Source organism: Hemitrygon akajei, chromosome 3 (genome assembly GCF_048418815.1).
Source record: "Hemitrygon akajei chromosome 3, sHemAka1.3, whole genome shotgun sequence".
Lineage (NCBI taxonomy): Eukaryota > Metazoa > Chordata > Chondrichthyes > Myliobatiformes > Dasyatidae > Hemitrygon > Hemitrygon akajei.
In genome coordinates, this window is record NC_133126.1 from 20,356,638 (window position 1) to 20,372,345 (window position 15,708).

Below are 15,708 nucleotides of genomic sequence, written 5' to 3' on the forward strand. Positions count from 1 at the left end.
TGGGTGGGTCATCCTTCATAATGGAGATGAGGAGGAATTTCTTTAGCCAGAGAGTGGTGGATCTGTAATTCATTGCCACGGATGGCTGTGGAGGCCAAGTCATTGGGTATATTTAAGGCAGAGGTTGATAGATTCTTGATTAATTAGGGCATGAAGGGATACAGGGAGAAAGTGGGAGATTGGGGCAGAGAGTGTAATAAATCAGCCATGATGAAATGGCAGTGCAGACTAGATAGACCAAATGACCTGGTTCTGCTTGCATATCACTAAAAAAAATCAGCTTCCCCTTCAGAGATTAGGTCTACACATTTTACCTCCTCCTTAAATCTGCCAGCATAATCAAAGTGCCCACCCTCCCTGAATATTATCTCTTCTTCCTCCTCCCAAATAATAATTAAAAGAAGGCCTAGAAGCATGTACAAGTCGACCTCCTATATTTATGGCCTTGCACCTTATTGTCTACCTGCACTGCATTCTCTATCACTAGCACTTTATTTGACATTGTTATTGTACCCCGTACTACTTCATTGCAAAGTTGTAAATTTATCTATATGGGTGGTACACAAGTACTACACTGCACGTCTGTAAATGTAACAATAATAAACCAATTTGATTCAAACAACTCAGAACGAGGGATTAGGTTCATCATTCCTCTGCCAACTTCTTGAAATTAGGCCTCCTCAGTGTTGCTCAGAGTACTACGATTTTATCCATTACTTTATTTTTAAAGAGAATAACATTTCCTATTTCAGGTACTGGATGAAACCATGGCAATGATTACGTGGTGACACAGATGCTACACACCTTCACCATTAGCACATTACCAATAAATTTTATGTGCAACTAAGTATTAAAATGGTCGGATATAGATCAGAGTTAGAGAACCAACGAAAACAAAACTCAAGTAACTTGGACAATATTAAAAATAAGCAGAAAGAAACACTAACTGAGATTAATACCTAAACCTTCAGTCCCTACTATATTTTAATACAAACTGGCGTAGGAACTTTTCCCAATAATGGAACATGCATGGGGTCTAAAACCCATCCGCCAGCGGTGTTGCTCCCGTTCCTCAGCCCACAGTTCAGTTGGAGCACCATCAGCAAAGGCCAGGCTCCGACAGGCCTCCCAGGAAAGGAGGTGCCAACAAAACCGAACAATTCCAGGGATGACATACAGTTCGCACCAACTCGCGTTTATTTACGCCAGTGGGAACTCGGAGCTCGCAGGTAGCAGGAACTATAACCAGGCAGCCGATTATTGCAGGAATATAAAGCACAACCAACCTTGTCAGCGCCATTTTCTCCTGGTTGTTGCTGCCGCTGACGATTTACGTCTGACGTCACGCCGCAGGGGCTGAGATGTAAACCAAACGGGGCGTCACCGCGGTGCGACAACTTTGATCATGCCTGCGTAGTAAGGTGTATCGACATGCAATTTGCTTTGGCGCCCTTCGCAGCGGCCCTGCATTGGACAGTGACCAGATAGCTCAGTTGACGTATACATGACTGACAGCAGGTTCGACCCGCCCCTTGGTTGTCCCTTGAATGCTGAAATACGTCAATAGATTAAAGCCTCATGGGAGTTGTAGTTCTCCAAATTACTTTTCTTTTAATATACGAAGTAATCGGCGTTTCTTTCCCATAGAAAGACCTACCTTCTGCATTGAGTAATGCGCATTCAGTTTATTAAGTCAAATGAGAAAACAGTGGTGTTTTTAAAATGTTGTAGTTTCCTTCCAACTGTTTCCTGCTTAAAAAGACTTGGCGGAAGGAGTTATTGACTACAATTCCCATTTGACTTTGCGCGATAGGCAGGAGGTCACGGGTCAGGGCTTCCCGGTTGTCGGAGGGTGAAGCTGTCTGTTGTCAGTAGCCGGTAAGAGTTGGGATGAAAGATACCGTTAGTGCAGGGTTCAGCACCCGTTCACAATGGTATCGTACTGCTCGTGCTTATCCGTTGACTGAGAGATGTCCCTAACCAAAAGTGCATACTGTTGGAAGGTATCTGAATGACAAGTTTCGATAACGTGAAGGAGGGAATGTCAATGTCAAGCGAACATATCAATTCAAAGAAGCTAGGATAGAAAATGTTACTTAATATTAAAAACTATACGGATGGGAAAATGTACCTTAAGGTGAGCTGAGTAACACCATGAGAATGGGTTTACTGCAAGTTGCATAATCAAACAGGTTGCATAAACATGCGGTGTTGGTTGCATAAGTACTGCTCCAGAGTTACATGGTAGGTTTACAAATAACTTACTTTTCAAACACCCGGCATAATATTAACAGGTGGAATCTTTGCCTTGAACTGCTCGTGTAAGGAGAATGGAATGCTTTTCTTTTGATCATTGTTACAAGCTCAATTCCCTCAGCAATGACCATAGTCTTTCTGACAAACTTTTGTGTTTTGCAGAAGTATTTGTCAAGTTTAACCTTTTGGAGAGGATATTCCCGAGGGATTTTCCAGTGAGCCTATAATGGGAACTAAGAAATAAGAAGCAGGTGTTTCACTTTGATGGATGTACTATAGACTCCAAATAGTCAATGGGAATTCAAGGAGCAAGTATGCAGGGACACTGCAGATATCTGTAAGAAAAAGACACAAGAGCCTAATTAGGCCATTCATCCCTTTGAGTGTGTTTTGCTGCTTCATCATGGACGATCTATTATCCCTCTCAACCCTGTCTTCCTGCCTTTTCCTTTGACACCCTTGCATAACCTCCCTGTAACCTATCAACATCTTCTTTGACTTGGCCTCCACAGATGTCTGTGGCAATAAAATTCCCCAGATTCACCATCCTATGGCTTCTCTCTCTGTTCTACAAGGACATCCTTGTATTCTGTGGTTATGCCCTCTGGACTCACCCACTTTTGGAAACATCCTATCCACATTCACTCTCTAGGCCTTCCAATTTTCAAAATCAAAGTAAAATTTATTACCAGAGTACATACCTGTCACCATGTACAACCTGGAGATTCTTTTTCCTGCGGGCATACATAGCAAGTCTATAGACCAGTAACTGTAAACAGGATCAATGAACAACAAACTGTGCATGTGCAAATATCAATAAATAGCAATAAATAATGAGTATGAAATAACAAGGTGAAGAGCCTTTAAAGTGAGACCATCAGTTGTGGGAACATCTGAAATAGAATGAGTGCAGATGTCCCCTTTTGTTCAAGAGCCTAATGTTTCAAATAAGATTCCTCCCACCACCATCTTCTAAATGCCGGCAAGTACAATGGGATTGTAATAGATGATTTTTAACTTCCTTAATATAATTCTTTACCAAATTCCATATTTTAATTTTACTTTTGGTTATTTATTTGTGGGAATATTACCCTCTGTGTTGTGTGTAGTCATGTGTACTGCTTTGTTCACCTTGGTCCAGAGGAACATTGTTTCGCTTGGCTGTATACATACTGTATGGATCAATAAAAATAAACTTTAATTGACGGGGCCTGCCATAGTGCTTAGGGCTTGGATGCAGTGAAATTTGATAAATGTGTCCAGGATAATTTTCTTACGCAATATGTAGAAATGTTAGGATTAGGCCAGAAGCTGCGGGCTTGCCTGCTGCTGCAGTCCAGGAAAGAAGGCACCAGAGGCGGTGTAGCATGGCTGTGCTCAGTTCAGTGCTGCCCTCCAGTGGAATGACAGGCTGGATTGCCGGGGGGCTGTACCAACCATTTGAATGTCGGTCAGAGACTTGGACTGTACATGTGCTTTCTTGAGTAACGATGTCTTTTTTTTTCTCTCGATATTTTGAATATATGTCATGCACCTTGGCCCCAGAATGACAGACAGACAGACATACTTTATTGATCCCGAGGGAAATTGGGTTTCGTTACAGTCGCACCAACCAAGAATAGTGTAGAAATATAGCAATATAAAACCATAAATAATTAAATAATAATAAGTAAATAATGCCAAGTGGAAATTAGTCCAGGACCAGCCTATTAGCTCAGGGTGTCTGACACTCCGAGGGAGGAGTTGTGAAGTTTGATGGCCACAGGCAGGAATGACTTCTTATGATGCTCAGTGTTGCATCTCGGTGGAATGAGTCTCTGGCTGAAAGTACTCCTGTGACTAACCAGTACATTATGAAGTGGATGGGAGACATTGTCCAAGATGGCATGCAACTTGGACAGCATCCTCTTTTCAGACACCACCGTCAGAGAGTCCAGTTTCATCCCCACAACATCACTGGCCTTACAAATGAGTTTGTTGATTCTGTTGGTGTCTACTACCATCAGCCTGCTGCCCCAGCACACAACAGCAAACATGATAGCACTGGCCACCACAGACCCGTAGAACATCAGTATCGTCCAGCGGATGTTAAAGGACCTCAGTCTCCGCAGGAAGTAGAGACGGCTCTGACCCTTCTTGTAGACAGCCTCAGTGTTCTTTGACCAGTCCAGTTTATTGTCAGTTCGTATCCTCAGGTATTTGTAATCCTCCACCATGTCCACACTGACCCCTTGGATGGAAACAGGGGTCACCAGTGCCTTAGCTCTCCTCAGGTCCACCACCAGCTCCTTAGTCTTCTTCACATTAAGCTGCAGATGATTCTGCTCACACCATGTGACAAAGTTACCCACCGTAGCCCTGTACTCAGCCTCATCTCCCTTACTGATGCATCCAGCTGTGGCAGAGTCATCAGAAAACTTCGAAGATGGCAAGACTCTGTGCAGTAGTTGAAGTCTGAGGTGTAGATGGTGAAGAGAAAGGGAGACAGGACAGAATGTGGGGTGCATTCGGCACTGAGGACATTAAATATCAAATGGCATAGTTCCCCACTCTTGAGTTCACATCCATGAGTCACCTAGGCGATTGAACCTTGCAGCATGGGACCTAAGACTTTTGCATATCTGCTGGCAGCCATTACAGGGAAACCAGTCAAATGCAAGTAGATGCTGTGGAACATCCACTCGTTTTCTGTCCCTGACCTTGTTGATTTTACTCTTGTTCGATGCTTTAATTGGCATGGAGTCTGACCACGGGTTTGCGTTCCGCCATTACGGATCGACGTCTGCCCCTGCACACTCCACTCTCAATATCGCTGAATCCCCTAGGAGATCACAAAAGCACCAGATCATTTAGAAATACATCCTTAATGATGACCAAGATGGCGGTGCGATGCAGTTTGCAGTGGCCACTGCGGAGCTGATATCTGTTATTTGTTAAGCGGGGTGCCGTGCACAATCCTAATCTGATGAAAAACAGATGTGGGAGCATAGAGGAACATCTGGAAATCTCCAGGAAAAGCTTCTTCGTTGCTGCTGCTGTTGTGAGGTCCGGGTCTCTGCTGAGAAGAACAAGCCCCCAGTCCTCGGGGTCGTGTTGCCGGTGGCCGTTGGCAGGGGCTTGGTAGTGCGCTTGGTAGAGGATGGTGCTCAGAGAGGCTGTACTGGAAGGGATGGTTGGAGGCTCGGAGGTTCAACGGACTTGGAGTCCGCTGTGGTCGGGGCGCTTTCACTGTGTGCTGCGCCTGTGAGGCTGGGTCCGACGGCGCCGTGAAAGTCCATAGCGGGGGTATTCCCTTCTGCCGCCAGCTTGGGATGACGAGTCTATCGTGATCCTGAGGACTTGTGGAAACTGTGTGGTGGTTTCTTTCGAACTTATAGTCTTTTAACATCTTTGGACTATTTTTACTGTGCCCATGGTCTGTTTTTTTTTATCAATTATGGTATTGTCTGCACTGTTGTAACTATATGTTAACTATAACTATATGTAACTATGTGGTTTTATGTAGGTTTTGTAGCTTTAGTTTTTGGGTTGTTGGGTGGTAGCGTTGGTCTCCTGACTTGGTGTGTCTGGGTAGTCTTGTTTGGTGGATTTGGAGCTCCTTTCTGGGGAATGTGCTAAGATGGTAGCATGATATTAATACGCAGCAGCCTCTCTGGACTCTGGATTTGGGGATTACCAAACGTTATGTGGATTTTCTGGTGTAGTCTGTTTTGTCGTGTGCTTTTGTGATATCATTCTGGAGAACGTTGTCTCATTTTTTAGCTGCATTGCATTTGTGGTTTCTAAATGACAGTGAACTGAACTTGAACTGAACTTACAGTAGAAGTTCAGGCTGCAATCGATTGCAGTTCAGGAGAAGATGTATTTTTAAAAGAATGAGTGTATCTAGTAGTCTCCTAAGATGTCAACAGGATTTTGCTGTTGGCCACTGGCGAACCTTGCCTTGCATTTATTGTTTCCTTTAACCCTGTTGTCCTGCCTTCTCCCCATAACCTTCGACACCCTTACCAATCAAGAACCTATCAACCTCTGCTTTAAATATATCCAATGACTTGGCCTCCACAACCATCTGAGGCAATGAATTCCTCAGATTCACCACTCTCTGGCTAAAGAAATTCCTCCCCATCATTTTTCTAAAGAGACATCCTTCTATTAAGAGGCTTCAACTTCTAACATTGCCACAGACGGTTGCGGAGTGCAAGTCATTGGAAATATTTAAAGTAGAGGTTGATAGGTCCTTGATTAGTAATGGTGTCAAAGGTTACAGGAGGAGTCAGGAGAATGGGGTTGAGTGGGATAATAAATCAGCCATGATCGAATGGCAGAGCGGACTCCGTTAGCCAAATGGCTTAATTCTGCTCCTATGACTTGTGGTCTTATTATTTAATCTTTGTTCAATATGTGTGTTTGGTTAGCAAGAGGCTGCAATGCAAAGGGCCTTGGAAGGTGTATCATATGGCTAATTAATATCGAAACCCTCTACATGCTAGAAGTCTGAAATGAAACTGAGAATAGTGCAAATTCTCAGTAGGTCAGGTAGCACCCATGAAAAGAGAAATAACGATAACATTTCAGGTGAATTATCTTTCCAAATGGACATCAAGTTGAAATGTTATCTCTATTTTTCTCTCTCCACAGATTCTGCCTGATCTGCTGAGTAATAGCAGTATTTTCTGCTCTTGTACCTTTAACTGAAATCATTATATAGCTTAAAAAAAATTAACTGATTTCTTATTAAAACTTGTAAACTCTTCTTTGGAACTTGTAAGCCAGCATTTTTCTTCCGGATCCCAACTCCTGTACTCTGATTTATGAAGATGTGTTGTCGTGTACTAAATTTTGTAAAATATTGGATGAAAGTCTGAACAGCTCCAAATGACACATTAACTCTTCGTGAGCTGGTGGCATGTAAAGGTGTCAGGGTGTCTGTACAAGTTAAACACTGTAGGTTTGTTTGATGTTTACTGATTGAGTCTGGAGTCTTCCTCGGCCTCAGGCACCAGTGGCATGAGAACAAAAGACCAATGAGTATATCTGTCTCTGTGCGTCTCTCAATGCTTGTGGAACTCCCAAAGAAACCATGCTGAGATGGTGGCATGAGAACAGAAGATCAATAAGTTTGTCTGTCCCCATGTGTGGCTCTATGCTTGGGACTTCACCTAGACTGGGACTCGGGGTAACTTTATGAGTTGGAATTCGAAGTTCCCCCAATAACAGTGATAATCAAGCCCCCGATGACAGCAACAATCAAGTGGAGACTACAAATCATGTGCCTTGAAAACTTTGTAGAATCTTTGTAACTTACTATGTATTATATTGTGTGGTTGATTTGTGCTTTTTATTTTATGGTAATAAATTAGGCTTAAATTACTTTGTTGTGCTTGTACAGTTATTACCACATCTCAGATTGGTTTTGGTTCTTTTGGGCCTGATTAACCCAGACCATTACATGTTGAAGACCAATGTGCTAAAAGCTCTTGTTATGATCCTACCTACCCATTATGTTGCTTCGAAGGAGTTATGAATCTGTATTCCCAGATCTCTTTCCCAGTTCTCTTCAGTGCTCTACTGTTCACTGTGTAAGTCTACCCCGGTTTGTCCTCCCAAAGTGCAACACCTCTCACTTCTCTGCATGTTGCTCATTTTCCACAGATGAGGTTGCTTGGATCAATAGCTTGTATATAAGGTCATAGGAGCAGAATTTGGCCTATTGGGCCCATCGAGTTGGCTCTGCCCTTCTTTCTAAGCAGATTTAATTATCCTTCTCAACCCCATTCTCCTGCCTCTCCCAATAACCTTTTGCACCCTTACTAATGAACAATCTATCAACCTCTACTTTAAATATACCCCATGACCTCCTTGAAAGTGGCATCACAAATAGATATGGCTTTAAAGAGAGCTAAGGGGATATTGGCTTTCATGAATCAGAATACTGAGTATAGGAGTTGGGATGTTACGTTGGAGTTGTCCTTCGACTTAACAACTTGATCTTGATCATACTTTCTCTATAGCAGCATTTTTGCTTTGTGTAGTTGTAGATGTTACTGCCAGTGCTGACATTTTGTGTTCAAGTCCCACTCTGAAATGAGGCTGTTAAGAGTCAACCACAGTTGTATGGCAAGTTGGAAAGTTGAAGCCCTTGGTGTGTATAAATTCACAGCAGCGTTACTGTGGGTGGAATGAGTAGGCAAATGAAATAGAGTTGATCTTAGATTAGTTTGTGTGTATGGTTTAACGGCATGTCATCTGTGTGGTTTGGAGAGAGAAGTATTTCAAAGGGCATTGAGAATACATATGTTAATCCCTCCGACGAGTATAATAGGCTGAAGTGATTATTCAGGAATAACCTAATCAAGAGAATGAATTGATGTTGTTGGATATTGAAACGTAGGATTACAACTTTAGTCAACTTTGTAGACTTCTCTGTGTTAAATGAGATATAATTATGGTACTGTGCAAAAGTCTTAAGCACAAAGGATCTTGGGAACGGCAGGGTGGAGCACTGCGGGAGGGGTGTGGGACAGGTGGCAGAGAAGGAGTGCCCGGAGAGTTGGGTTGTGGGGGTGCAGGCACACCCAACCCTGAGACTCCAGGCAAGGTCATTTGATTCCAATGAACTGGTTTATTGATCATTACAGAATGTCTCTCTGGTGCTTCCCACTCCCTCCCCTCTCCCTTCCCCTTTTCCAACCATGATTCTCCTCTCCCTGCCCCCTTCCCAATCTTTGTCCACAGTAGAGACCCACATCAGAATCAGGTTTATCATCACTCACATATGTCATGTAATTTGTTTTGTTTTGCAGCAGCAGTACAGTGCAATAGACAAAATGACTACAGTACTGTGGAAAGTTCTTAGGCAATCCAGCTATATCTATGTGCTTATGACTTTTACAGAACACTGTATTAGTTAAGCACCCAATTTTTCCCCAAAGAGTCACTAGACTCTGACTATGTTTGCACTGATGAGAACAAGTGTAAAATTGTAGTTCTCCCCATTCTTACAGGCAGGCACAAGGATCTAGTCTCAAAGTCACAGAGAGAGGCAGTTACTTCTGCCCACTAAATCTGTGCTGACCATTCTTACAGTAAGCCAAACATGTCCCATTTTATTCTCTGAATATTCCCATTCCAAAGTGTGGTAAATCTGTAGAATTCATTGCACTGACAGTTGTGGATGCCAAATCTTTGGATATATTTAAAGCAGTGTTGATAGGTTCTAATTAAAGGTCAAAGGTTCTGGGAAGAAGGCAGGAGAATAGTGATGAGGGGGAAAATAAATCAGCCAACAATCTCCTTTTCCAATTAAGCAGCACAGTGTCCCAAATAAATGAAAGGAAGCCTGCTATTTTCTGAATTGGTTTTTGTTCTTTAAGAGTTGTCCTAAATAAGCGGCTGCCCCAATTAACCAATGGCCCCATTAACCAGAATGTACTGTAAATAATAATTCAAGCAAGCATAGAGAAGTTAAGCTACAAGAAAAATAACAATTCTAAACCATTGTCTAACAGCCATTATCTCAATGTATGGTAGAGCAGGTTTACTCCTGTTCCTGCTGCTTCTGTTTTCCCCTGCACCCCTAGTATTATGTGAGTAAGTAGATTACCTTTATAGTCAAGGTATCATTCTGAGAAATAGACAATTTCCTTCAACATCAATATAGCTTTCTTAAAATGTGACGCCTCAAACTGCTCGCAGTCCTTCAGATTCAATGTCACTTCCTGTTCAAACCCCTCCCTTGCCCCTCCCTATCTCCTTAACCCTGACATTCTTGTCATCTTGTTCTTATCGGGGGTTTAAAAGGAGCAGGAGACTGGGTCCTGGTGGGTTTGAAGGGAATGGGAAATATTCCAGTGGGTTTGAAAGAAGCGAGAAATGGATCCTGGTGGGTTTGAAGGGTGACTGAGATGAGTGAGAGGAGCTTAGAAAACTAGAGAGCTATGGGTAACCCGAGGTAAATTCTAAAGCAAGGACATGTACGGCAGAGCATTGTGGGCCAAAGGGCCTGTATTGTGCTGTAGGTTTTCTATGAGAACAAAAGAATTGTTACTCCGGCTGGGGGGTGGGGGAAGAAAGGATCAGCCATGATTGAATGGCGGAACGTACTCGATGGGCTAAATGGCCCAATTCTGCTCTGATGTCTCATGGATCTGATGTAACACAGAAAAAAACCCACAATAGAAGAAAAACAATAAAAATGAAAAAACACACAAAAATATAAATACACATGATAGCTTATATAAGTTAATTTTATGTCCATAGAGTGACACTATGCTGTATATAGGATGACTGATGGGAAATAATAAATTAATGGCGGAGTTAGTGGATGGAAGTGTTAATCAGCCTTATTGCTTGGGGAAAGTAAATGTTTTTGAGTCTGGTTGTCATGGCATGGATGCTATGTAGCCTCCTCTCTGATGGGAGTGGGGCCAACAGTCCATGATCAGGGTGTGTAGGAATCTTTCACTATGTTCCTAGCCCTTTTCTGGCACCTTTCTGTATATATGTACTCAATGGTTGGTAGGTTGGTGCCAGTGATGCACTATGAAGTTTTGACTACCCATTGTAGAATCTACTGTAGTGCAGTTTCCATAGCAATGATACAACTTAGGGTACACTTTACTGTGCATCTGTAGTAGTGCAATCTGCAGTTCTCTTCAGCCTCCTCAGAAAGTAGAGGAGTTGGTGAGCTTTCTTGACTGCATAGGATGTATCCTGGGACCTTCCATGTACACTTTGAAAGGGAGAACACAACTACAGCTGTGAAGATCCTTGCTGCACTTGAGGACCCTGTGATTTCCATCTCAGAGACCAATGTTAGACTGTCTTTAAAGAGAGTGAACCCTCGAAAGACAGAAGGTCCCAATGGAGTACCTGGTAAGGTTCTGAAAACCTGTGCCAACGAACTATTGGGAGTATTCAAGGACATATTCAACCTCTCATTGCTACGAGCAGAAGTTACCACTTGTTTCAAAAAGGCAACAATTATACCAGTGCCTAAGAAAAATAATGTGGGCTGTCTTAATGACTATCACCCGGTGGCACTCGCATCGACAGTGATGAAATGCTTGGAGAGATTGGTTTTGACTGGACTGAACTCCTTCCTCAGCAAGGACCTGGACCCATTGCAATTTGCCTATTGCCACAATAGGTCAATGGCAGACGCAATTTCAATGGCTCTCCACACGGCTTTAGACCACCTGGACAACACAAACACCTACGTCAGGATGCTGTTCATCGACTGTAGCTCAGCATTTAATATCATCATTCCCACAATCCTGATTGAGAAGTTGCAGAACCTGGGCCTCTGTACCTCCCTCTGCAATTGGATCCTCAACTTCCTAACTGGAAGACCGCGGTCTGTGCGGATTGGCGATAACATATCCTCCTCGCTGATGATCAACACTGGCGCTCCTCAGGGGTGTGTGCTTAGCCCACTGCTCTACTCTCTGTATACACATGACTGTGTGGCTAGGCATAGCTCAAATACCATCTATAAAATTCCTGACGATACAACCATTCTTGGTAGAATCTCAGGTGGTGATGTGAGAGCATACAGAAGTAAGATATGCCAACTAGTGTAATGGTGCTGCAGCAACAACCTGGCACTCAACATCAGTAAGACGAAAGAGCTGATTGTGGACTTCAGGAAGGGTAAGACGAAGGAACACATACCAATCCTCATAGAAGGATCAGAAGTGAAGAGAGTGAGCAGTTTCAAGTTCCTGGATGTCAAGATCTCTGAGGATCTAACCTGGTCCCAACATATCAATGTGGTTATAAAGAAGACAAGACAGTGGCTATACTTTATTAGGAGTTTGAAGAGATTTGGCATGTCAACAAATACACTCAGAACTTCTATAGTTATACCATTGGGAGTATTCTGACAGGCTGTATCACTGTCTGGTACGGAGGGGCTACTGCACAGGACCCAAGGAAGCTGCAGAAGGTTGTAAATCTAGTCAGCTCTGTCTTGGGTACCAGCCTACGAAGTACCCAGGACATCTTCAGGGAGCGGTGTCTCAAAAAGACAGCGTCCATTATTAAGGACCTCCAGCACCCAGGGCATGCCCTTTTCTCACGTCAGGTAGGAGGTATAGAAGCCTAAAGCCACACACTGAGTGATTCAGGAACAGCTTCTTCCCCTTTGCGATCCGATTCCTAAATGGACATTGAAGCTTTGGAGGAGCTGTAAACAGGCAATACTGTGGTTTAAGGCCAAGTCAAACTGAATGCTGCTGAAATCTGAAATCGACCACAATACTGCTTGTGTGTAAAATCTTGTGGTGGGGGGGAGGGGGTCAGCACCAACCGCAGCCTGGACATCATGCCACACCATCTCTGGTGGAGCGTACCAATCCCAATGTCTCCTGGCGGCTGTAAACAGGCGACATGGTGACTTGATGCTTAGTCCTTGCTTCGACTGAGGCCATGCAGCTCTCCCACATCTGCCCTTGCTCTCTGACAATAAATCAGTGAATCGAACTTGAGGCACACCACGTTAATACCGTCCAAAAGGTTCTTGCGATCACAAGAAAAACAACCTATGGCTAGCACAGGAGGGCATAGTTTTTGTGGTGAACTACATATACCTGTCTGGACATGCCCCCTCTGCTGACTGCTCCTGTGGCTCCTCCCACTGACCCCGGTATAAAGGCGATTGGAGACAACCCCGGCCTCAGTCTCCAGGATGTAGTATGGTGGTCAATCGCTGCTTGTTCTTTCTTCCAGCCAATAAAAGCCTATATCTCGCCTCACGTCTCTGAGAGTTATTGATGGTGCATCAGTTTTAAAATGGCTAGCATGAGAGGGAACAGTTTTAAGATGGCTAGCACCAGAGGGCATAGTTTTAAAATGGCTAGCATGAGAGGGAACAGTTTTAAGGTGCTTGGAAGTAGGTACAGAGGAGATGTCAAGGGTAAGTTTTTTAATCGGAGAGTGGTGAGTGCGTGGAATGGGATGCTGGCAGCGGTGGTGGAGGCGGATACGATAGGGTCTTTTAAGAGACTCCTGGATAAGTACATGGAGCTTAGAGAAATAGAGGGCTATGGGTAACCCTGGGCAATTTCTAAGGTAAGGAAATGTTTGGCACAGCTTTGTGGGCTGAAGGGCATGTATTGTGCTGTAGGTTTCCTGTGTTTCTATGACCAAGACAGTTATTTGCTCTTACAATGTATGTCTCCTTCGACTCAGACAGCAGCCCGTTGTGCAACTCCTTCATTTTCCCTGCCAGTGAGCAACACATTGATGGCGCAGACTTGGAGTCCTTTATGTTTTTAATATTCAGCAGGATTTTGTGGTCATTGGAATTATGTTTAAATACAACTGTAGCACCTTTTGTTGACCCTGTGGAAACCGTAGCGACCGATTGCGCCGCCATCTTACCGGAGGGAAAAAAAAGTGTGTGTGTCTTCAGGGTCCTGTACCTCCTCTCTGATAGAAATAAGAAGAGAGCACGTTCTAGTTGATTGGGGTCCTTACTGATGGAAGACACCTTTTTGAAGCATTGCCTTTTGAAGGTGTCCTCAGTGCTGGAGAGGCTGTCGCCCATGATGGAGCTGGCCGAGTTTGCAACCCTGTCCAGGTTTTTTTAAACCCTGGGCAGAGGCCCCTCCATGCCAGATGATGATGCAACCAGTTATAATGCTCTCCACACTGCATCTGTATAAATTTGTTAGTCTTTGGTGACATATCAAGCCTCCTAAACATCATTGGACCGCCACCACTTCTAGCTTTCCATCGTTTCAGTTATTCAGCTTAAGGATGTGGGTGTTGCTAACTGCTGTTTGAATTGTGTGACCTGATGGCTACGAGAGGAGTTTAAGAGCCAACGCTATAAGTCAGTGGAGAAGGAAACCTGATTTCCTATTCTAAAGGATATTACTGCAACAGATGGAAACTTTACAACCTAGTAGTTTTGTGGCCACTTTACAAATACCGTACTTTCATTCCAAATTTCGGAAGTACTTTTGACTAGAAATTCATTCCCAGTGCAATGCTAAATAGTCGCACAGTGCATCGTACTTTGCTTCTGTAGTTAGTTCCATTGAAGTCATAAAATGAATCTAAATGGCAAAATCATGCCATTAGTGCTGTGTGACAAATGATGTGTGAGCAACAGATGATGAGTTTCTTGGTTTTGTTTAGTCTTCACTGTATGTCAGAACTAGTGGAGTGGTCAGATGAGGATAATCTAATGTTCACAAATCATAGAACTTGGAACTGCAGCTCACTCTGTTATGAACCAAATAAATCAGTAATCAGATGTCCAACTAATCTCTTTGGTTCACGCACCTTTCCAATTCCTGTCCATTTATGTGCCTGTCTGAAAGCTTCCTGAATGCCCCTGGTGTATTTGCCTCCATCACCACACACTAGGCATCACATTGCAGACACCCAGCACTCCCTGTGGGTGCCATGACAGCGTAGTAGTTAGCATGACACTATTACAGTTCGGGGCTTTGGAGTTCAATTCTGCCGTTGTCCGTACGCCCTCCCTGTGAATGCCTGGGTTTGCTTTGGTGCTCTCGCGTTCCAAAGACGTAACTGGTCGGTAGGTTAGTTGGTCATTGTTGTAAGCTGTCCTGCGATCAGGCTAGGGTGAAATAGGGGAGTTGCTGGGCTGTGTGGCTTGTTGGGCCAGAGCGGCTTGTTCCACGCTGTATGAGGGTTGATTGATAAGTTCGCGGCTTAAGGTAGAAGGAGTCAATTTTAGAAAACATAGCACATTTATTTTTCAACATAGTCCCCTCCTACATTTACACACTTAGTCCAGCGGTCGTGCAGCATACGGATCTTGGACCTCCAGAAAGTGTCCACAGCAGGGGTGCTTGATAAGTTTGTGGCCTAAGGTAGAAGGAGATGAGTCATACAGCTCTCGTTACATGTACATGAAGGTCAACTCCTTGAGTGATTATGCAGAGAGTTTGAAGTTAATAACTCATCGGGGTGATTGATAAGTTTGTAGCCTAAGGTAGAAGGAGATGAGTTATTAACTTAACTCTCTGCATAATCACTCAAAGAGTTGACCTGCATGTGCATGGAACGAGAGCTGTATAACTCGTCTCCTTCTACCTTAGGGGGACTTCCGGTAAGATGGCGATTGTTTAGCTGCTCCGAACTTTTGTTCCGTTATTGTCGCTATCTTTGCACTAAATGTCTCCATGTTTTAAACCTTAGTTAGGAATTTTTTCGGTATCCCTTACTTGCCTGTGAACATATCTAACTTACAATGTCAAGCAAGAGTTCTAAATCTGAGAGAAAGGAAGCTACGGCTCCCTCAGACGAGACTCTGGCTGCGCTCGGAAAGCTCCGAGATGAAATTTTAAAGGAATTCAAAACCGCTTTCAAACAGTTGGAAGACAAACTGGATCGGATCAACGATAAAGTGGACAAACATGCCGAACACCTATTTCGCATCGATTCGACTTCTGAAGATTTAGAAAGTCGTGTTCG

General features: G+C 43.6%; 2 protein-coding genes across 4 annotated transcripts in view; one reads left to right on the plus strand and one right to left on the minus strand.

Moving 5' to 3' along the window:
- The window catches only part of snw1 (SNW domain containing 1), a 31,011-nt gene extending 29,633 nt beyond the window's left edge, over positions 1-1,378 (minus strand). Inside the window, exon 1 of the mRNA XM_073039300.1 lies at positions 1,287-1,378. Coding sequence (XP_072895401.1) covers positions 1,287-1,300 — 14 coding nt within the window. The 5' untranslated portion in view covers positions 1,301-1,378. The remainder of the gene's footprint in view (positions 1-1,286) is intronic.
- A 428-nt stretch (positions 1,379-1,806) lies between these two features.
- The window catches only part of adck1 (aarF domain containing kinase 1), a 681,773-nt gene continuing 667,871 nt past the window's right edge, over positions 1,807-15,708 (plus strand). For all 3 annotated transcript variants that reach the window (XM_073039303.1, XM_073039304.1, XM_073039305.1), the window contains exon 1: positions 1,807-1,878. The gene's annotated coding sequence lies outside the window, so the exon portion shown is untranslated. The remainder of the gene's footprint in view (positions 1,879-15,708) is intronic.